The sequence below is a fragment of the Molothrus aeneus genome, chromosome 1 (genome assembly GCF_037042795.1).
Source record: "Molothrus aeneus isolate 106 chromosome 1, BPBGC_Maene_1.0, whole genome shotgun sequence".
In the NCBI taxonomy this organism is placed as follows: Eukaryota; Metazoa; Chordata; class Aves; order Passeriformes; family Icteridae; genus Molothrus; species Molothrus aeneus.
The window spans coordinates 152624607-152646428 of NC_089646.1; the positions used below are offsets into that span (position 1 = coordinate 152624607).

General features: G+C 50.9%; 7 protein-coding genes across 7 annotated transcripts; all 7 read right to left on the reverse strand.

The window, feature by feature from the left end:
• Window positions 1–772: 772 nt before the first annotated feature.
• Window positions 773–1081, reverse strand: LOC136555838 (feather beta keratin-like). The gene has a single exon (XM_066548873.1). The coding sequence runs from the start codon at window positions 1079–1081 to the stop codon at window positions 773–775; it is 309 nt and encodes a 102-aa protein (XP_066404970.1).
• Window positions 1082–4138: 3057 nt separating this feature from the next.
• Window positions 4139–4447, reverse strand: LOC136555848 (feather beta keratin-like). Its single transcript, XM_066548882.1, has one exon. The coding sequence runs from the start codon at window positions 4445–4447 to the stop codon at window positions 4139–4141; it is 309 nt and encodes a 102-aa protein (XP_066404979.1).
• A 2728-nt stretch (window positions 4448–7175) lies between these two features.
• LOC136555858 (feather beta keratin-like) lies at window positions 7176–7484 on the reverse strand. Its single transcript, XM_066548894.1, has one exon. The coding sequence runs from the start codon at window positions 7482–7484 to the stop codon at window positions 7176–7178; it is 309 nt and encodes a 102-aa protein (XP_066404991.1).
• A 2961-nt stretch (window positions 7485–10445) lies between these two features.
• On the reverse strand, window positions 10446–10754 carry LOC136557285 (feather beta keratin-like). The gene has a single exon (XM_066551024.1). It carries the CDS (start codon window positions 10752–10754, stop codon window positions 10446–10448), a length of 309 nt encoding a protein of 102 aa, XP_066407121.1.
• A 2727-nt stretch (window positions 10755–13481) lies between these two features.
• Window positions 13482–13790, reverse strand: LOC136555868 (feather beta keratin-like). The gene has a single exon (XM_066548903.1). It carries the CDS (start codon window positions 13788–13790, stop codon window positions 13482–13484), a length of 309 nt encoding a protein of 102 aa, XP_066405000.1.
• A 2961-nt stretch (window positions 13791–16751) lies between these two features.
• On the reverse strand, window positions 16752–17060 carry LOC136557359 (feather beta keratin-like). Its single transcript, XM_066551149.1, has one exon. It carries the CDS (start codon window positions 17058–17060, stop codon window positions 16752–16754), a length of 309 nt encoding a protein of 102 aa, XP_066407246.1.
• Window positions 17061–20018: 2958 nt separating this feature from the next.
• On the reverse strand, window positions 20019–20327 carry LOC136557422 (feather beta keratin-like). The gene has a single exon (XM_066551274.1). The coding sequence runs from the start codon at window positions 20325–20327 to the stop codon at window positions 20019–20021; it is 309 nt and encodes a 102-aa protein (XP_066407371.1).
• Between the last annotated feature and the right edge of the window lie 1495 nt (window positions 20328–21822).

Genomic DNA, 21822 nt, shown 5'->3' on the forward strand with positions numbered 1-21822 from the left:
GCAGGACTGAGCAAGCTGGGACTTCCAGGAGACATGGCTGGATGGGGGGTTGTTCCAAGTCAGCAATGGCACAGGTGAAAAGAGATGAAATTCCATGGGCTGAGCAGGCAAGGCTTTTATATTGTGAGGATGGTCACAGAGTGGAAGAGGTGCAGGAGTTTGTCTGTTAAGGGAGATGAAAACCTGACCTCTCCATGGTTCTGGAAATCCTTCTCTGGGGAGCCATACTTGATCCTCTTGAGAGAGGCTGGAAGGGCTTGCAGCGCCTCCTGAGTTTCTGTGAGAATGGATGTTATTGTGATTGTTTGTGTGGTTTGAGAGTTGTGATGGGAGGGGGTCTTGTCAAGGGAATGCTGGCATGGAGAGATTTTCCTGGAGGAATCAGCAGGAGAGCATTGTTGTATCAATGCCGTTGGTATGGCAGGCCATGTGATTTTGTCATGTTCTGGATGGTCAGCATTCAACATGTTTCCTGTTTCATTCTTTGTTGTTACTGGTGGGTATCTACTTGTTTAGGAAGGTGTAGTGCCCCTTTGCTATTGAGCCCATGGGTGAGGGTGTGAGAGCTATGAAATTCAAAAAGAAGAGGAGACATGTGAGACTTTGATTCAGGAAAAGTTTATTGAGGGAAAAGAATTAAAAGGCAAGAGAGAGAACTTGAAGGGATCCAGAGTGAGGTAGAAGTAGAGGGGCCATCAGCAGAGGTGTTTTGCTTGCAGGAGCTGTTGGCAGCGCCCAGAGCTGGTGGTGTCAGGGGTGGTGCTGAGGGCCCTTAGCAGATGTAGCCGCCCCTTCTGCCATAGCAGCCCAGGCCTCCCAGGCCGTAGCCAAGGCCAAAGCCAAATCCGCCAGAGATGGGCTGTCCCTGGGCATTGAGCTCAGTGCCCAGAGCAGCCGAGGAGGTGGATCCGACGGCGGTGCTCTGGGGGAAGGAGGTCATGATGGGTCCTGGCAGGGTGACCAGCACAGGGGAAGGGTTGATGATGACGCGGGAATCCTGGCATTGCAGGGCACAGGGCTCATTGCAGCTGTTGGCCAGCGGGGTGGGTCCGCAGGGACTGCAGATGTTGTTGCAGGCCATGGGTGCGGTGTGGATTGTTCCTGGAAAAGAGAGAGGGGTGAGGCAGGGCAGGGGTGTGATTGTTATGGGCGGTGATGCAGGAGGGTGAGGGAGTGAGGAGGTTGTTGTGGAGGATGTGGGGAAGCATGAGGGCTGCTGATGTTTGCGCTGAGCGTGCTGGAAGAGAGGGGCCAGGAGTGCAGGAGAAGGAGGGTCAGGGATTGAAGCTCACCTGGTTGTCAGCAGGAGCAGGAGGAGAAGGCTTGAGGAGAAGTGTGTGAGGGAGAGAGGCTCTGGGCTGGCTTTTATGCTGGTCCTGGAGAGGTGGGACAGCTTTGTGCTATGGCCTTGGGGCATTTTGCAGGCCACAATTCCTGGTTGACTCAGCGTCCTGAGTCCTGAGGTGGGGAATGTTTTCTTTTGTGCAGCTCTGCAGTGTCATCTTCTGCTTTTGATTCCATCTCCAGCTGACCTTGTCAGCAGCTTTAAATGCAAGTATTAGAAACCAAGGGCTGTTGATGAAGAGGTTTTTTTGGCAGGATGTGGACGTGATCAGAGCTTGGGACTGTGGGGTGTCCACAGTGAAGTCACCCAATGTCCCAGTTATGCTGTGGTCTTTGGGTGTCTTGTGGAGAGGGTCCTCATTCCCTCACAGCCACGTCCGGCTCATCTGGGCTTTGCAGCTGTACTGGAGATGATGGGTGTCCCCTTTGGTCACGTTCTCTACCTCCCTGTCCCATTTCTGACATTCTAAACCTGTGTATATGCCACACCTTTCATGCTGGATATGGGAGAACAATCCCTGTGACACCGCCACTGCTGTCCAATGTCTTGTGTGGTTTCATCCGTAGTGCTCATCTCCGCTAGGCCCAGCACGGTCACACTTTGGGGTCCCGTTACGGGGCTCTGAGAGAAGCATGGAAAGAAAACTGTTTGAAGCATACAGAAAGACTTGATGTTCAGTTGAAGGAACTGTGGACATTTATTTTTCAAAAAGAATTGGTTGGCCCTATTCCACTCTAGAGGTACTTGAACAGAAGTTTTAACTTCAGTTTTGTGTGTCATAGATTTGTGCATGGTGATGTGGGGAAAGTTTTTCTTCCACAATCCTTCAGTGTCATGTCCTGCTCTTGAGGCCGTTTCCATCTGAACTTGGTGTCAGCTTTTAAGTGGGAGTTGGTATTTGTGAGGATTTGCTTTGAATATGTGTGTCTGAATAACCAAAATATACAACAAATGCCTTGGAATTATATGGGTGTCATTAGTGAGGTAATTCTGTGGCACTCGTATCGGTTTCTTTGTGGGTGTGTTGTGAAGAGGGGCCCAATTCCACCGCAGTCATGTCAGGCTGGTTTTGGCTTTGCAGCTGTGCTGTGCCTGAAGAGCTGCCCCTTCCTTTGTGGTCATTCCTCCTTTAAAGTGTGAGTATTTGAGGCCAAAGGCTGGTGTTGATGGTGTGTGTCAAAGGGGACTGAATACATGACCTGAGTTTAGAGAAGTGTGGAGTCATCAGTGAGGTCAGCCTGTAGAACTCCTGATTTTGGGTTTTTGTTTGTGTTGTGACGAGGGGCCCCAAAGTATCCCAGGTCAGTCAGGCTGGTCTGGGCTTTGCCTCTGTGCCAGATGTGTGCACCTGTAATCTTCTCTTCCATGTGGGCAGTTGTTTAGTTGGGTTGCCTCCCTAGTGAGCTGGCAGATTGTGGAGTGTCTGAGGCACCACTTGGCTGTTCCACGCAAGAGAGCAGGAGACTGAGGGTTCAAGGAATCTCCCAAAGGTAAAGCAAGGGAAATGAGAAGTTCTCTCTCTGGACAGGAATTGCTCTAGGCCCTGAATAATTGTGTGGGCAAATAGTCTGAAAAGTGGCTTTCCTGAGCAGGACCCTGTTGGTGATGATCGAGAACAGGTAGACCAGGAGATTGCAGTGGGGCATTACTTCTGTCCGTGTCATCTGTGTCCAAGACAGATTTCAGAAAATTGTTGCCATGAAGTCATGAGCGGTGGGCCTTCCTCTCTTTAGAGCGCTGGAGAGTTCCCATGTGGGGTGGTGTGGACAGTTCTGGCCTCAAGATGTGAAGTACACGGGGAAAGTGAACAAAGGCCAGTTTAGGGCCACCGGAAATTTAAGGGCCTGGAGGATCCTTGCTAGAAAACGCACTAAGAGAGCTGGGATTCTCAGGAGACAAGGCTGGACAATCAGGGTCACCAGTGTGTGGGAGCCCAGCTGTTGTCAGCATTGCAGACATGAAGGAAGAGAAGGCAGGCGCACAAGTGAAAATAAATTGAATAGCATGGGCAAAGGAAGCAAGAATTTTTCAGTTTGTATGGATGGTCATGGAGTATAAGAGACAATGGGTTCCCTCATCTTGGAGGTCCAAAACTGAACTGGACATAATCCTGGAAATCCTGCCTCTCCTGAGTCTGGTGGAGGAAGGGGGATGGAAGCATTTGCACTGTGGAGTTCCTGCACAAGTGCATGATGTTTTTTCTCTGTTCCCGGGCAGGACTCAAGAGTGCTGCTGGAGGAAGGGGGATGGAAGCATTTGCACTGTGGAGTTCCTGCACAAGTGCATGATGTTTTTTCTCTGTTCCCGGGCAGGACTCAAGAGTGCTGCTGGGAAGAGAATTTTTCAAGTGTATGCTGGCATAGTGTGATTTTGTCAGCGCAATGCCCAGGAGAGAATTGTTGTGTCCAAGCCGTTGGTAGATGAGGGGATGGCTTTGTGTCATGTTCTGGAAGGTCTCCCCTCTCCCCTGTTTCCCATTTCAGCGTTGGTTGTTTTTGGTGGGGACATATTTGGTAAGAAATGTTCTTTGCTCCCTTTCCATCCCACATAATGGTTGAGGGCTGGTATTGCACAGGGTGAGGATGTCAGACCATTAGAATTCAAAAAGAAGAGCAAGCAACTCCATTTGAGATGCAAGTAAACTTTATTTAAGTGAAAGAATGCTGAGAAGGAAGAAGCTGGAGGAATCAGATATGAGGTGGAAGTAGAGAGACCATCAGCCGAGGTGCTTTGCTTGCAGGAGCTGTTGGCAGAGGCCAGAGCTGGTGGTGTCAGGGGTGGTGCTGAGGGCCCTTAGCAGATGTAGCCGCCCCTTCTGCCAGAGCAGCCCAGGCCTCCCAGGCCGTAGCCAAGGCCAAAGCCAAATCCGCCAGAGATGGGCTGTCCCTGGGCATTGAGCTCAGTGCCCAGAGCAGCCGAGGAGGTGGATCCGACGGCGGTGCTCTGGGGGAAGGAGGTCATGATGGGTCCTGGCAGGGTGACCAGCACAGGGGAAGGGTTGATGATGACGCGGGAATCCTGGCATTGCAGGGCGCAGGGCTCGTTGCAGCTGTTGGCCAGCGGGGTGGGTCCGCAGGGACTGCAGATGTTGTTGCAGGCCATCGGTGTGGTGTGGAGGGTGCCTGGAAGAGAGGGGTGAGGCAGGGTAGTGGCGTGGGATTGCAGGAAGCAAAGTGTATCCCACGTGAGGGAGTGAGGAGGCTGTTGTGGGGCTGTGGGGAGGTGTGAGGGCTGCTGAGGCTGGCGCTGAGCTTGCTGGAAGAGAGGGGTCAGGGCTTCAGGATCAGGAGGGTCAGGGGTTTGAAGCTCACCTGGTTGTCAGCAGGAGCAGGCAGAGAAGGCTTGAGGAGAAGTGTGTGTGAGCGAGAGAGGCTCTGGGCCGGCTTTTATGCTGGTTCTGGAGCGGTAGGACAGCCTTGTCCCGTGCAGGCCACAGTTTCTGGTTGGCTCAGAGTGGTGAGTGCTGAGGTGGGGAATGTTTTCCATCCCTCAACTCTGCCGTGTCATGTTCTACTTTTGAATCCATGTCCTTCTGACCTTTTCAGCAGCTTTTAAATGCAAGTATTAGAGACCAAGGGGTGTTGATGATGATGTCTTTTGTTGAAGGCTATGGATGTGAGCTTTGGACAGTGGGGTGCCAACAGTGAAGTCACGCAATGTCTCATGTGTGCTGTGGTTTGTGGGTGTCTTGTGGAGAGGGTCCTCATTCCCCTACAGTAATGTCAGATTCATCTGGGCTTTGCAGCTTTTCTGGGGGTGATGCGTGTCCCTTTCCATCACATTCTCTTACTCTCTGTCCCATTGCCAAAGTTCTACACCTGTTTATGTATCAAGTCTTTCCTGTTGGGCATGGGAAGGCAATCCTTGTGGTTTGGAGACTCTTTTCAGGTCCTGCAATGTCTTGTGATTTTTTCATTCATAGCACTCATCTCCGCTGGCCCCAGCTAGTTCATGCTGTGAGGTCCTACTGCTGGACTCTGAGTGACACCTGGAAAGGAAAACTGGTGAAGGATAAGAAGATGATGTCTGTGGAGCCCTTGAAGGACCGGAATACATTCAATTTTCAAAACAAATGTGTTGACCTTTTTACTCTCTCAAGGTACCTGAATGGAAATCATAACATAAATTTTACCTGTCCCAGCCTAACGAGTCATGAGCTGGAGACTGTTTTCCTTCCTGCAACTCTCAAATGTGAAATCCTGCTGCTGTGACTGTGTCCATCCGACCTTGGCAGCAGCTTTAAAGTGAGAGTTGGTGTTTGGGAGGATTTGCTTGGTAGGTGCATGTCAGAGAAACCAGAATAAACCACTAAAGCCTATGAAAATCGAGATGTCAGCAATGAGTTCAACCCATGGGACAGCAGGTGTGTTTTGGTTTGTGGCTGCATTTGAGACAGGGACCCCATTCCTTTACAGCCCTGTCAGGCTGTGCTGGGCTTTGTGGCTGTGCTGGGCATCAGGTCCTGCCCCTTCCATGCATTTACTCCCTGCCACCTTGCCCATGGATTTCCAGGGAGCTTGTTCCTGTAGACAAGGATGGGACAATTTTTCCCCTCCAAAGCATTTCCAAGTTCAGCTCGTACAAGGTGATTAGGGGCAGTTAGAGTTGATTATGGAGGGCAAAATCCTGTCTTAGGGACCTCTGTGTTGCCTACAGAAAAAAAGAATCTTACTGTGGGTGATGAGGGAGCCATGGTTGGTGTTTATCTCCACCTCAGCAATGTCTTTGGCACTGTCTCCTACTGCATCATTGCAGACTATGCAAGGATGTACAGGTGGTGTGAAGGGTCAGTGAGGTGGACTGCTCTAGTTAGATAATAGTGAAACAACATGACCTGGAGCCTTGTGATCGAAAGTCAAGCTGAAGTCAAACTTCAAATGAAGTAGCTCAAGAGTCGTATCCATGAGGCCAAAACTGTTCAACATCCGCAAAACTGACGTCAGTAGGTGTGAACAGTTCTGGGCTCCCCAGGGGAGGAAGACCACAGAATCAGTGAATCAAGGCCATTGTTTAGTGTAGAGCCACCAAGATCTTTAAAGGGCTGGAAGGATTTTTCAGGCAGGACTGAGCAAGCTGGGACTTCCAGGAGACATGGCTGGATGGGGGGTTGTTCCAAGTCAGCAATGGCACAGGTGAAAAGAGATGAAATTCCATGGGCTGAGCAGGCAAGGCTTTTATATTGTGAGGATGGTCACAGAGTGGAAGAGGTGCAGGAGTTTGTCTGTTAAGGGAGATGAAAACCTGACCTCTCCATGGTTCTGGAAATCCTTCTCTGGGGAGCCATACTTGATCCTCTTGAGAGAGGCTGGAAGGGCTTGCAGCGCCTCCTGAGTTTCTGTGAGAATGGATGTTATTGTGATTGTTTGTGTGGTTTGAGAGTTGTGATGGGAGGGGGTCTTGTCAAGGGAATGCTGGCATGGAGAGATTTTGCTGGAGGAATGAGCAGGAGAGCATTGTTGTATCAATGCCGTTGGTATGGCAGGCCATGTGATTTTGTCATGTTCTGGATGGTCAGCATTCAACATGTTTCCTGTTTCATTCTTTGTTGTTACTGGTGGGTATCTACTTGTTTAGGAAGGTGTAGTGCCCCTTTGCTATTGAGCCCATGGGTGAGGGTGTGAGAGCTATGAAATTCAAAAAGAAGAGGAGACATGTGAGACTTTGATTCAGGAAAAGTTTATTGAGGGAAAAGAATTAAAAGGCAAGAGAGAGAACTTGAAGGGATCCAGAGTGAGGTAGAAGTAGAGGGGCCATCAGCAGAGGTGTTTTGCTTGCAGGAGCTGTTGGCAGCGCCCAGAGCTGGTGGTGTCAGGGGTGGTGCTGAGGGCCCTTAGCAGATGTAGCCGCCCCTTCTGCCATAGCAGCCCAGGCCTCCCAGGCCGTAGCCAAGGCCAAAGCCAAATCCGCCAGAGATGGGCTGTCCCTGGGCATTGAGCTCAGTGCCCAGAGCAGCCGAGGAGGTGGATCCGACGGCGGTGCTCTGGGGGAAGGAGGTCATGATGGGTCCTGGCAGGGTGACCAGCACAGGGGAAGGGTTGATGATGACGCGGGAATCCTGGCATTGCAGGGCACAGGGCTCATTGCAGCTGTTGGCCAGCGGGGTGGGTCCGCAGGGACTGCAGATGTTGTTGCAGGCCATGGGTGCGGTGTGGATTGTTCCTGGAAAAGAGAGAGGGGTGAGGCAGGGCAGGGGTGTGATTGTTATGGGCGGTGATGCAGGAGGGTGAGGGAGTGAGGAGGTTGTTGTGGAGGATGTGGGGAAGCATGAGGGGTGCTGATGTTTGCGCTGAGCGTGCTGGAAGAGAGGGGCCAGGAGTGCAGGAGAAGGAAGGTCAGGGATTGAAGCTCACCTGGTTGTCAGCAGGAGCAGGAGGAGAAGGCTTGAGGAGAAGTGTGTGAGGGAGAGAGGCTCTGGGCTGGCTTTTATGCTGGTCCTGGAGAGGTGGGACAGCTTTGTGCTATGGCCTTGGGGCATTTTGCAGGCCACAATTCCTGGTTGACTCAGCATCCTGAGTCCTGAGGTGGGGAATGTTTTCTTTTGTGCAGCTCTGCAGTGTCATCTTCTGCTTTTGATTCCATCTCCAGCTGACCTTGTCAGCAGCTTTAAATGCAAGTATTAGAAACCAAGGGCTGTTGATGAAGAGGTTTTTTTGGCAGGATGTGGACGTGATCAGAGCTTGGGACTGTGGGGTGTCCACAGTGAAGTCACCCAATGTCCCAGTTATGCTGTGGTCTTTGGGTGTCTTGTGGAGAGGGTCCTCATTCCCTCACAGCCACGTCCGGCTCATCTGGGCTTTGCAGCTGTACTGGAGATGATGGGTGTCCCCTTTGGTCACGTTCTCTACCTCCCTGTCCCATTGCCAACATTCTAAACCTGTGTATATGCCACGCCTTTCATGCTGGATATGGAAGAACAATCCCTGTGACACCGCCACTGCTGTCCAATGTCTTGTGTGGTTTCATCCGTAGTGCTCGTCTCCGCTAGGCCCAGCACGGTCACACTTTGGGGTCCCGTTACGGGGCTCTGAGAGAAACATGGAAAGAAAACTGTTTGAAGCATACAGAAAGACTTGATGTTCAGTTGAAGGAACTGTGGACATTTATTTTTCAAAAAGAATTGGTTGGCCCTATTCCACTCTAGAGGTACTTGAACAGAAGTTTTAACTTCAGTTTTGTGTGTCATAGATTTGTGCATGGTGATGTGGGGAAAGTTTTTCTTCCACAATCCTTCAGTGTCATGTCCTGCTCTTGAGGCCGTTTCCATCTGAACTTGGTGTCAGCTTTTAAGTAGGAGTTGGTATTTGTGAGGATTTGCTTTGAATATGTGTGTCTGAATAACCAAAATATACAACAAATGCCTTGGAATTATATGGGTGTCATTAGTGAGGTAATTCTGTGGCACTCGTATCGGTTTCTTTGTGGGTGTGTTGTGAAGAGGGGCCCAATTCTTCTGCAGTCATGTCAGGCTGGTTTTGGCTTTGCAGCTGTGCTGTGCCTGAAGAGCTGCCCCTTCCATTGTGGTCATTCCTCCTTTAAAGTGTGAGTATTTGAGACCAAAGGCTGGTGTTGATGGTGTGTGTCAAAGGGGACTGAATACATGACCTGAGTTTAGAGAAGTGTGGAGTCATCAGTGAGGTCAGCCTGTAGAACTCCTGATTTTGGGTTTTTGTTTGTGTTGTGACGAGGGGCCCCAAAGTATCCCAGGTCAGTCAGGCTGGTCTGGGCTTTGCCTCTGTGCCAGATGTGTGCACCTGTAATCTTCTCTTCCATGTGGGCAGTTGTTTAGTTGGGTTGCCTCCCTAGTGAGCTGGCAGATTGTGGAGTGTCTGCGGCACCACTTGGCTGTTCCACGCAAGAGAGCAGGAGACTGAGGGTTCAAGGAATCTCCCAAAGGTAAAGCAAGGGAAATGAGAAGTTCTCTCTCTGGACAGGAATTGCTCTAGGCCCTGAATAATTGTGTGGGCAAATAGTCTGAAAAGTGGCTTTCCTGAGCAGGACCCTGTTGGTGATGATCGAGAACAGGTAGACCAGGAGATTGCAGTGGGGCATTACTTCTGTCCGTGTCATCTGTGTCCAAGACAGATTTCAGAAAATTGTTGCCATGAAGTCATGAGAGGTGGGCCTTCCTCTCTTTAGAGCGCTGGAGAGTTCCCATGTGGGGTGGTGTGGACAGTTCTGGCCTCAAGATGTGAAGTACACGGGGAAAGTGAACAAAGGCCAGTTTAGGGCCACCGGAAATTTAAGGGCCTGGAGGATCCTTGCTAGAAAACGCACTAAGAGAGCTGGGATTCTCAGGAGACAAGGCTGGACAATCAGGGTCACCAGTGTGTGGGAGCCCAGCTGTTGTCAGCATTGCAGACATGAAGGAAGAGAAGGCAGGCGCACAAGTGAAAATAAATTGAATAGCATGGGCAAAGGAAGCAAGAATTTTTCAGTTTGTATGGATGGTCATGGAGTATAAGAGACAATGGGTTCCCTCATCTTGGAGGTCCAAAACTGAACTGGACATAATCCTGGAAATCCTGCCTCTCCTGAGTCTGGTGGAGGAAGGGGGATGGAAGCATTTGCACTGTGGAGTTCCTGCACAAGTGCATGATGTTTTTTCTCTGTTCCCAGGCAGGACTCAAGAGTGCTGCTGGGAAGAGAATTTTTCAAGTGTATGCTGGCATAGTGTGATTTTGTCAGCGCAGTGCCCAGGAGAGAATTGTTGTGTCCAAGCCGTTGGTAGATGAGGGGATGGCTTTGTGTCATGTTCTGGAAGGTCTCCCCTCTCCCCTGTTTCCCATTTCATCGTTGGTTGTTTTTGGTGGGGACATATTTGGTAAGAAATGTTCTTTGCTCCCTTTCCATCCCACATAATGGTTGAGGGCTGGTATTGCACAGGGTGAGGATGTCAGACCATTAGAATTCAAAAAGAACAGCAAGCAACTCCATTTGTGATGCAAGTAAACTTTATTAAGTGAAAGAATGCTGAGAAGGAAGAAGCTGGAGGAATCAGATATGAGGTGGAAGTAGAGAGACCATCAGCGGAGGTGCTTTGCTTGCAGGAGCTGTTGGCAGCGCCCAGAGCTGGTGGTGTCAGGGGTGGTGCTGAGGGCCCTTAGCAGATGTAGCCGCCCCTTCTGCCATAGCAGCCCAGGCCTCCCAGGCCGTAGCCAAGGCCAAAGCCAAATCCACCAGAGATGGGCTGTCCCTGGGCATTGAGCTCAGTGCCCAGAGCAGCCGAGGAGGTGGATCCGACGGCGGTGCTCTGGGGGAAGGAGGTCATGATGGGTCCTGGCAGGGTGACCAGCACAGGGGAAGGGTTGATGATGACGCGGGAATCCTGGCATTGCAGGGCACAGGGCTCGTTGCAGCTGTTGGCCAGCGGGGTGGGTCCGCAGGGACTGCAGATGTTGTTGCAGGCCATGGGTGTGGTTTGGAGGTGCCTGGAAGAGAGGGGTGAGGCAGGGTAGTGGCGTGGGATTGCAGGAAGCAAAGTGTATCCCACGTGAGGGAGTGAGGAGGCTGTTGTGGGGCTGTGGGGAGGTGTGAGGGCTGCTGAGGCTGGCGCTGAGCTTGCTGGAAGAGAGGGGTCAGGGCTTCAGGATCAGGAGGGTCAGGGGTTTGAAGCTCACCTGGTTGTCAGCAGGAGCAGGCGGAGAAGGCTTGAGGAGAAGTGTGTGTGAGCGAGAGAGGCTCTGGTCTGGCTTTTATGCTGGTTCTGGAGCGGTAGGACAGCCTTGTCCCGTGCAGGCCACAGTTCCTGGTTGGCTCAGAGTGGTGAGTGCTGAGGTGGGGAATGTTTTCCATCCCAACTCTGCAGTGTCATGTCCTACTTTTGAATCCATGTCCTTCTGACCTTTTCAGCAGCTTTTAAATGCAGGTATTAGAGACCAAGGGCTGTTGATGATGATGTCTTTTGTTGAGGGCTATGGATGTGAGCTTTGGACAGTGGGGTGCCAACAGTGAAGTCACGCAATGTCTCATGTGTGCTGTGGTTTGTGGGTGTCTTGTGGAGAGGGTCCTCATTCCCCTACAGTGATGTCAGATTCATCTGGGCTTTGCAGCTTTTCTGGGGGTGATGCGTGTCCCTTTCCATCACATTCTCTTACTCTCTGTCCCATTGCCAAAGTTCTACACCTGTTTATGTATCAAGTCTTTCCTGTTGGGCATGGGAAGGCAATCCTTGTGGTTTGGAGACTCTTTTCAGGTCCTGCAATGTCTTGTGATTTTTTCATTCATAGCACTCATCTCCGCTGGCCCCAGCTAGTTCATGCTGTGAGGTCCTACTGCTGGACTCTGAGTGACACCTGGAAAGGAAAACTGGTGAAGGATAAGAAGATGATGTCTGGGGAGCCCTTGAAGGACCGGAATACATTCAATTTTCAAAACAAATGTGTTGACCTTTTTACTCTCTCAAGGTACCTGAATGGAAATCATAACATAAATTTTACCTGGCCAGGCCTGACGAGTCATGAGCTGGAGACTGTTTTCCTTCCTGCAACTCTCAAATGTGAAATCCTGCTGCTGTGACTGTGTCCATCCGACCTTGGCAGCAGCTTTAAAGTGAGAGTTGGTGTTTGGGAGGATTTGCTTGGTAGGTGCATGTCAGAGAAACCAGAATAAACCACTAAAGCCTATGAAAATCGAGATGTCAGCAATGAGTTCAACCCATGGGACAGCAGGTGTGTTTTGGTTTGTGTGGCTGCATTTGAGAGAGGGACCCCATTCCTTTACAGCCCTGTCAGGCTGTGCTGGGCTTTGTGGCTGTGCTGGGCATCAGGTCCTGCCCCTTCCATGCATTTACTCCCTGCCACCTTGCCCATGGATTTCCAGGGAGCTTGTTCCTGTAGACAAGGATGGGACAATTTTTCCCCTCCAAAGCATTTCCAAGTTCAGCTCGTACAAGGTGATTAGGGGCAGTTAGAGTTGATTATGGAGGGGAAAATCCTGTCTTAGGGACCTCTGTGTTGCCTACAGAAAAAAAGAATCTTCCTGTGGGTGATGAGGGAGCCATGGTTGGTGTTTATCTCTACCTCAGCAATGTCTTTGGCACTGTCTCCTACTGCATCATTGCAGACTATGCAAGGATGTACAGGTGGTGTGAAGGGTCAGTGAGGTGGACTGCTCTAGTTAGATAATAGTGAAACAACATGACCTGGAGCCTTGTGATCGAAAGTCAAGCTGAAGTCAAACTTCAAATGAAGTAGCTCAAGAGTCGTATCCATGAGGCCAAAACTGTTCAACATCCTCAAAACTGACGTCAGTAGGTGTGAACAGTTCTGGGCTCCCCAGGGGAGGAAGACCACAGAATCAGTGAATGAAGGCCATTGTTTAGTGTAGAGCCACCAAGATCTTTAAAGGGCTGGAAGGATTTTTCAGGGAGGACTGAGCAAGCTGGGACTTCCAGGAGACATGGCTGGATGGGGGGTTGTTCCAAGTCAGCAATGGCACAGGTGAAAAGAGATGAAATTCCATGGGCTGAGCAGGCAAGGCTTTTATATTGTGAGGATGGTCACAGAGTGGAAGAGGTGCAGGAGTTTGTCTGTTAAGGGAGATGAAAACCTGACCTCTCCATGGTTCTGGAAATCCTTCTCTGGGGAGCCATACTTGATCCTCTTGAGAGAGGCTGGAAGGGCTTGCAGCGCCTCCTGAGTTTCTGTGAGAATGGATGTTATTGTGATTGTTTGTGTGGTTTGAGAGTTGTGATGGGAGGGGGTCTTGTCAAGGGAATGCTGGCATGGAGAGATTTTGCTGGAGGAATGAGCAGGAGAGCATTGTTGTATCAATGCCGTTGGTATGGCAGGCCATGTGATTTTGTCATGTTCTGGATGGTCAGCATTCAACATGTTTCCTGTTTCATTCTTTGTTGTTACTGGTGGGTATCTACTTGTTTAGGAAGGTGTTGTGCCCCTTTGGTATCGAGCCCATGGGTGAGGGTGTGAGAGCTATGAAATTCAAAAAGAAGAGGAGACATGTGAGACTTTGATTCACGAAAAGTTTATTGAGGGAAAAGAATTAAAAGGCAAGCGTGAGAACTTGAAGGGATCCAGAGTGAGGTAGAAGTAGAGGGGCCATCAGTGGAGGTGCTTTGCTTGCAGGAGCTGTTGGCAGCGCCCAGAGCTGGTGGTGTCAGGGGTGGTGCTGAGGGCCCTTAGCAGATGTAGCCGCCCCTTCTGCCATAGCAGCCCAGGCCTCCCAGGCCGTAGCCAAGGCCAAAGCCAAATCCGCCAGAGATGGGCTGTCCCTGGGCATTGAGCTCAGTGCCCAGAGCAGCCGAGGAGGTGGATCCGACGGCGGTGTTCTGGGGGAAGGAGGTCATGATGGGTCCTGGCAGGGTGACCAGCACAGGGGAAGGGTTGATGATGACGCGGGAATCCTGGCATTGCAGGGCACAGGGCTCGTTGCAGCTGTTGGCCAGCGGGGTGGGTCCGCAGGGAAAGCAGATGTTGTTGCAGGCCATGGGTGTGGTGTGGAGGGTTCCTGGAAAAGAGAGAGGGGTGAGGCAGGGCAGGGGTGTGGTTGTTATGGGCGGTAATGCAGGAGGGTGAGGGAGTGTGGAGGTTGTTGTAGAGGCTGTGGGGAAGCATGAGGGCTGCTGATGTTTGCGCTGAGCGTGCTGGAAGAGAGCAGCCACGAGTGCGGGAGAAGGAAGGTCAGGGATTGAAGCTCACCTGGTTGTCAGCAGGAGCAGGAGTAGAAGGCTTGAGGAGAAGTGTGTGAGGGAGAGAGGCTCTGGGCTGGCTTTTATGCTGGTCCTGGAGAGGTGGGACAGCTTTGTGCTATGGCCTTGGGGCATTTTGCAGGCCACAATTCCTGGTTGACTCAGCATGGTGAGGCCTGAGGTGTGGAGTGTTTTCTTTTGTGCAGCTCTGCAGTGTCATGTTCTGATTTTGATTCCATCTCCAGCTGACCTTGTCAGCAGCTTTAAATGCAAGTATTAGAGACCAAGGTCTGTTGATGAAGATGTTTTTTTGGCAGGATGTGGACGTGATCAGAGCTTGGGACTGTGGGGTGTCCACAGTGAAGTCACCCAATGTCCCAGTTATGCTGTGGTCTTTGGGTGTCTTGTGGAGAGGGTCCTCATTCCCTCACAGCCACGTCAGGCTCATCTGGGCTTTGCAGCTGTACTGGAGATGATGGGTCTCCCCTTTGGTCACGTTCTCTACCTCCCTGTCCCATTTCTGACATTCTAAACCTGTGTATATGCCAGACCTTTCCTGCTGGATATGGGAGAACAATCCCTGTGACACCGCCACTGCTGTCCAATGTCTTGTGTGGTTTCATCCGTAGTGCTTGTCTCCGCTAGGCCCAGCACGGTTGCACTGTGGGGCTCCCATTACGGGGCTCTGAGAGAAACATGGAAAGAAAACTGTTTGAAGGATACAGAAAGACTTGATGTTCAGTTGAAGGAAATGTGGACATTTATTTTTCAAAAAGAATTGGTTGGCCCTATTCCACTCTAGAGGTACTTGAACAGAAGTTTTAACTTCAGTTTTGTGTGTCATAGATTTGTGCATGGTGATGTGGGGAAAGTTTTTCTTCCACAATCCTTCAGTGTCATGTCCTGCTCCTGAGGCCATTTCCATCTGAACTTGGTGTCAGCTTTTAAGTGAGAGTGTGTATTTGGGAGGATTTGCTTTGAATATGTGCATCTGAATAACCAAAATATACAACAAATGCCTTGGAATTATATGGGTGTCATTAGTGAGGTAATTCTGTGGCACTCGTATCGGTTTCTTTGTGGGTGTGTTGTGAAGAGGGGCCCAATTCCACCACCGTCATGTCCGGCTGGTGTGGGCTTTGCAGCTGTGCTGTGCCTGAAGAGCTGCCCCTTCCTTTGTGGTCATTCCTCCTTTAAAGTGTGAGTATTTGAGGCCAAAGGCTGGTGTTGATGGTGTGTGTCAAAGGGGACTGAATACATGACCTGAGTTTAGAGAAGTGTGGAGTCATCAGTGAGGTCAGCCTGTAGAACTCCTGATTTTGGGTTTTTGTTTGTGTTGTGAAGAGGGGCCCCAAAGTATCCCAGGTCAGTCAGGCTGGTCTGGGCTTTGCCTCTGTGCCAGATGTGTGCACCTGTAATCTTCTCTTCCATGTGGCAGTTGTTTAGTTGGGTTGCCTCCCTAGTGAGCTGGCAGATTGTGGAGTGTCTGAGGCACCACTTGGCTGTTCCACGCAAGAGAGCAGGAGACTGAGGGTTCAAGGAATCTCCCAAAGGTAAAGCAGGGGAAATGAGAAGTTCTCTCTCTGGACAGGAATTGCTCTAGGCCCTGAATAATTCTGTGGGCAAATAGTCTGAAAAGTGGCTTTCCTGAGCAGGACCCTGTTGGTGATGATCGAGAACAGGTAGACCAGGAGATTGCAGTGGGGCATTACTTCTGTCCGTGTCATCTGTGTCCAAGACAGATTTCAGAAAATTGTTGCCATGAAGTCATGAGAGGTGGCGCTTTCTCTCTTTAGAGCGCTGGAGAGTTCCCATGTGGGGTGGTGTGGACAGTTCTGGCCTCAAGATGTGAAGTACACGGGGAAAGTGAACAAAGGCCAGTTTAGGGCCACCGGAAATTTAAGGGCCTGGAGGATCCTTGCTAGAAAACGCACTAAGAGAGCTGGGATTCTCAGGAGACAAGGCTGGACAATCAGGGTCACCAGTGTGTGGGAGCCCAGCTGTTGTCAGCATTGCAGACATGAAGGAAGAGAAGGCAGGCACACAAGTGAAAATAAATTGAATAGCATGGGCAAAGGAAGCAAGAATTTTTCAGTTTGTATGGATGGTCATGGAGTTTAAGAGACAATGGGTTCCCTCATCTTGGAGGTCCAAAACTGAACTGGACATAATCCTGGAAATCCTGCCTCTCCTGAGTCTGGTGGAGGAAGGGGGATGGAAGCATTTGCACTGTGGAGTTCCTGCACAAGTGCATGATGTTTTTTCTCTGTTCCCGGGCAGGACTCAAGAGTGCTGCTGGGAAGAGAATTTTTCAAGTGTATGCTGGCATAGTGTGATTTTGTCAGCGCAGTGCCCAGGAGAGAATTGTTGTGTCCAAGCCGTTGGTAGATGAGGGGATGGCTTTGTGTCATGTTCTGGAAGGTCTCCCCTCTCCCCTGTTTCCCATTTCAGCATTGGTTGTTTTTGGTGGGGACATATTTGGTAAGAAATGTTCTTTGCTCCCTTTCCATCCCACATAATGGTTGAGGGCTGGTATTGCACAGGGTGAGGATGTCAGACCATTAGAATTCAAAAAGAACAGCAAGCAACTCCATTTGTGATGCAAGTAAACTTTATTAAGTGAAAGAATGCTGAGAAGGAAGAAGCTGGAGGAATCAGATATGAGATGGAAGTAGAGAGACCATCAGCGGAGGTGCTTTGCTTGCAGGAGCTGTTGGCAGCGCCCAGAGCTGGTGGTGTCAGGGGTGGTGCTGAGGGCCCTTAGCAGATGTAGCCGCCCCTTCTGCCATAGCAGCCCAGGCCTCCCAGGCCGTAGCCAAGGCCAAAGCCAAATCCGCCAGAGATGGGCTGTCCCTGGGCATTGAGCTCAGTGCCCAGAGCAGCCGAGGAGGTGGATCCGACGGCGGTGCTCTGGGGGAAGGAGGTCATGATGGGTCCTGGCAGGGTGACCAGCACAGGGGAAGGGTTGATGATGACGCGGGAATCCTGGCATTGCAGGGCACAGGGCTCGTTGCAGCTGTTGGCCAGCGGGGTGGGTCCGCAGGGACTGCAGATGTTGTTGCAGGCCATGGGTGTGGTGTGGAGGGTGCCTGGAACAGATGGGATGAGGTTAGACTGGGGTGTGGATGTGCGTGGGGCAGTGATGCAGGAGAGTGAGGTATTGTGGAGGCACTAGTGGGGCTGTCGGGAGGCATGAGGACTGCTGAGGCTGGATCTGAGCATGCTGGAAGAGAGGGTTCAGGGGTGCAGGAGCAGGAGGATCAGGGCTTGAGGCTTACCTTGTTGTTGGGCAGGAGCAGGAGGAGAAGACTTGAGGAGAAGTGTGTGAGGGAGAGAGGCTCTGGGCTGGCTTTTATGCTGGTTCTGGAGGGGTGGGACATCCTTGTCCCATGGCCTTGGGGCATTTTGCAGGCCACAGTTCCTGGTTGACTCAGCGTCCTGAGTCCTGAGGTGGGGAATGTTTTCCATCCCCCACCTCTGCAGTGTCATGTTCTCCTTTTGCATCTATGTCCATCTGACCTTGTCAGCAGCTTTTAAATGCAGGTATTAGAGACCAAGGGCTGTTGATGAAGATGTTTTTTTTGGCAGGCTGTGGTCATGACCAGAGCATTGGACAGTGAGGTGTCAACAGTGAAGTCACGCAATGTCCCTGGCGTGCTGTGGTTTGTGGGTGTCTTGTGGAGTGGGTCCTCATTCCCCCACAGCCATGTCAGGCTCATCTGGGCTTTGCAGCTGTACTGGAGATGTAGGGTGTCCCCTTCCATCACATTCTCTCCCTCCCTGTCCCATTTCTGACATTCTAAACCTGTGTATATGCCAGGCCTTTCTTGCCTGTGACAAGAATCCCTGTGACACCTTCCCTGCTGTCCAATGTCTTGTGTGGTTTCATCCGTAGTGCTCGTCTCAGCTAGGCCCAGCATGGTCACACTTTGGGGTCCCGTTACGGGGCTCTGAGAGAAACATGGAAAGAAAAATGTTTGAAGGATATAGAAAGACTTGATGTTCAGTTGAAGGAAATGTGGACATTTATTTTTCAAAAAAATTGGTTGGCCCTATTCCACTCTAGAGGTACTTGAACAGAAGTTTTAACTTCAGTTTTGTGTGTCATAGATTTGTGTGTATTGGTGTGGGGAATATTTGTCTTCCACAATCTTTCAGTGTCATGTCCCGCTCCTGAGGCCGTTTCCATCTGAACTTGGTATCAGCTTTTAAGTGGGAGTTGGTATTTGGGAGGATTTGCTTGGAATATGTGTGTCTGAATAACCAAGATATACAACAAATGCCTTGGAATTATATGGGTGTCATTAGTGAGGTCATTCTGTGGCACTCGTATCGGTTTCTTTGTGGGTGTGTTGTGAAGAGGGGCCCAATTCTTCTGCTGCCATGTCCGGCTGGTGTGGGCTTTGCAGCTGTGCTGTGCATGAGGAGCTGCCCATTCCATTGTGGTCTTTCCTCCTTTAAAGTGTGAGTATTTGAGACCAAAAGCTGGTGTTGATGGTGTGTGTTAAAGAGGACTGCAGACGAGACCAAGATTTGGAGAGGTGTGGAGTCATCAGTGAGGTCAGCCTGTAGAACTCCTGATTTTGTGTTTTGGGTGTCTTGTGAAGAGGGGCCCCAAAGTATCCCAGGTGTGTCAAGCTGGTCTGGGCTTTGCCTCTGTGCCAGATGTGAGTGCCTGGACTCTTCCATTCCATGTCAGCAGTGGGAGTGTTGCCCCTTAAGCAAGCTGGCAGGTGATGGAGCGTCTAGATCACCACTTTTCGGTTCCACCATTCAGAAGGTCCTCAAGACTAAGGGTTTAAAGGAACCTACCAAAGTTCAAACAAGAGAAATGTGAAGTTCTGCAACTGGATAGGAATTGCACTGGGCTCGGGATAATGCTGTGGACTGAGAGTCTGAGAAGTGGCTTTTGTGAGCAGGACCCTGTGGTGCTGATCAAGAACAGAGTGCTCAATCGGTTGTGGTGGGGCATTACTTTCAGTGGTGGGTCACCTGTGTACAAGAGAGATTTCAGGAAATTGTTGCCATGAAATTGTGAGAGGTGGCCCTTCCTCTCTTTAGAGCACTGGTGAGATCTCATGTGCAGTGATGGGGACAGTTCTGGCCTTGAGATGTGAAGAAACACAAGGGGGTCGTGGACAAAGACCAGTTGAGGGCCACCAGACACTTAAAGGGGCTGATGGATCTTTGCTCGAGGACAGTCTGAGAGAGCTGAGACTCTGAGGAGACAAGGCTGGTGGATGGTGAACCAAGTGTGTGGGAGCCCAGCTGTTCTCAGCACTGCACATGTGAAGGAAGAGAAGGCACAGGCACATTTGAAAATAAAGTGAATACCATGGGCAAAGAAAGGAAGAGTTTTTCAGTGTGTTTGGATGATCCCAGATTGTAAGAGAGAATGGGGTCCCTCTTCTTGGAGGTCCAAAACTGAACTGGCCATAATCATGGCAATCCTGCTCCTGCCAGGTCTGCTTGAGCATAGGTAATGGAAGCACTTGCTCTCGAGATTTCCTGCCCAAGTGGATGCTCTTGTTCCTCTGTTCACGGGGAAGACTTGAGTGCTGGTGTGAAGGGAGTTTTTCAAGTGTATGCTGGCATAGAGTGACTGTGGCAGAGCAGTGCCCAGGAGACAACTGTTTTGTCAAAGCTTTTGGCAGATGAGATGATGGCCTTGTGTCATGTTCTGGAAGGTTTCCCCTCTCCCCTGTTTCCCATGTCAGCGTTGGTTGTTTTTGGTGGGGACATATTTGGTAAGAAATGTTCTTTGCTCTCTTTGCATCCCACATAAGGGTTGAGTGCTGGCATTGCACAGGGCAAGGATGTGAGACCATTAGAATTCAAAAGGAACAGCAAGCAACTCAGTTTGTGATGCAAGTAAACTTTATTGAAGTGAAAGAACGACCGGAAAGAAGAAGCTGGAGGAATCAGGTGTGAGGTGGAAGTAGAGAGACCATCAGCCAAGGTGCTTTGCTTGCAGGGGCTGTTGGCAGCGCCCAGAGCTGCTGGTGTCAGGGGTGGTGCTGAGGGCCCTTAGCAGATGTAGCCGCCCCTTCTGCCATAGCAGCCCAGGCCTCCCAGGCCATAGCCAAGGCCAAAACCAAATCCGCCAGAGATGGGCTGTCCCTGGGCATTGAGCTCAGTGCCCAGAGCAGCCGAGGAGGTGGATCCGACGGCGGTGTTCTGGGGGAAGGAGGTCATGATGGGTCCTGGCAGGGTGACCAGCACAGGGGAAGGGTTGATGATGACGCGGGAATCCTGGCATTGCAGGGCACAGGGCTCGTTGCAGCTGTTGGCCAGCGGGGTGGGTCCGCAGGGACTGCAGATGTTGTTGCAGGCCATGGGTGCGGTGTGGAGGGTGCCTGGAAGAGAGGGGTGAGACAGGGTAGTGGCGTGGGATTGCAGGAAGCAAAGTGTTGCCCCCATTAGGGAGTGAGGAGGCTGTTGTGGGTCTGTGGGGAGGTGTAAGAGCTGCTGAGGCTGGCGCTGAGCGTGCTAGAAGAGAGGGGCCAGGGGTGCAGGAGCTGGTTGTTCAGGGCTAGAAGCTCACCTGGTTGTTGGCAGGAGCAGGAGGAGAAGGCTTGAGGAGAAGTCTGTGTGGGAGAGAGGCTCTGGGCCGGCTTTTATGCTGGTTCTGGAGGGGTGGGACAGCCTTGTCCTATGGCCTTGAGGCATTTTGCAGGCCACAGTTCCTGGTTGCCTCAGTGGTGAGTCCTGAGGTGGGGAGTGTTTTCCATCCCTCAACTCTGCAGTGTCATGTCCTACTTTTGAATCCATGTCCTTCTGACCTTGTCAGCAGCTTTTAAATGCAGGTATTAGAGACCAAGGGGTGTTGATGATGATGTCTTTTGTTGAGGGCTAGGGATGTGAGCTTTGCACAGTGGGGTGCCAACAGTGAAGTCACGCAATGTCCCTGGCGTGCTGTGGTTTGTGGGTGTCTTGTGGAGAGGGTCCTCATTCCCCTACAGTAATGTCAGATTCATCTGGGCTTTGCAGCTTTTCTGGGGGTGATGCGTGTCCCTTTCCATCACATTCTCTTACTCTCTGTCCCATTGCCAAAGTTCTACACCTGTTTATGTATCAAGTCTTTCCTTTTGGGCATGGGAAAGCAATCCTTGTGGTTTGGAGACTCTTTTCAGCTCCTGCAATGTCTTGTGATTTTTTCATTCATAGCACTCATCTCCGCTGGCCCCAGCTAGTTCATGCTGTGAGGTCCTACTGCTGGACTCTGAGTGACACCTGGAAAGGAAAACTGGTGAAGGATAAGAAGATGATGTCTGTGGAGCCCTTGAAGGACCGGAATACATTCAATTTTCAGAACCACTGTGTTGACCTTTTTACTCTCTCAAGGTACCTGAATGGAAATCATAACATAAATTTTACCTGGCCAGGCCTGACAAGTCATGAGCTGGAGACTGTTTTCCTTCCTGCAACTCTCAAATGTGAAATCCTGCTGCTGTGACTGTGTCCATCCGACCTTGGCAGCAGCTTTAAAGTGAGAGTTGGTGTTTGGGAGGATTTGCTTGGTAGGTGCATGTCAGAGAAACCAGAATAAACCACTAAAGCCTATGAAACTCGAGATGTCAGCAATGAGTTCAACCCATGGGACAGCAGGTGTGTTTTGGTTTGTGGCTGCATTTGAGAGAGGGACCCCATTCCTTTACAGCCCTGTCAGGCTGTGCTGGGCTTTGTGACTGTGCTGGGCATCAGGTCCTGCCCCTTCCATGCATTTACTCCCTGCCACCTTGCCCATGGATTTCCAGGGAGCTTGTTCCTGTAGACAAGGATGGGACAATTTTTCCCCTCCAAAGCATTTCCAAGTTCAGCTCGTACAAGG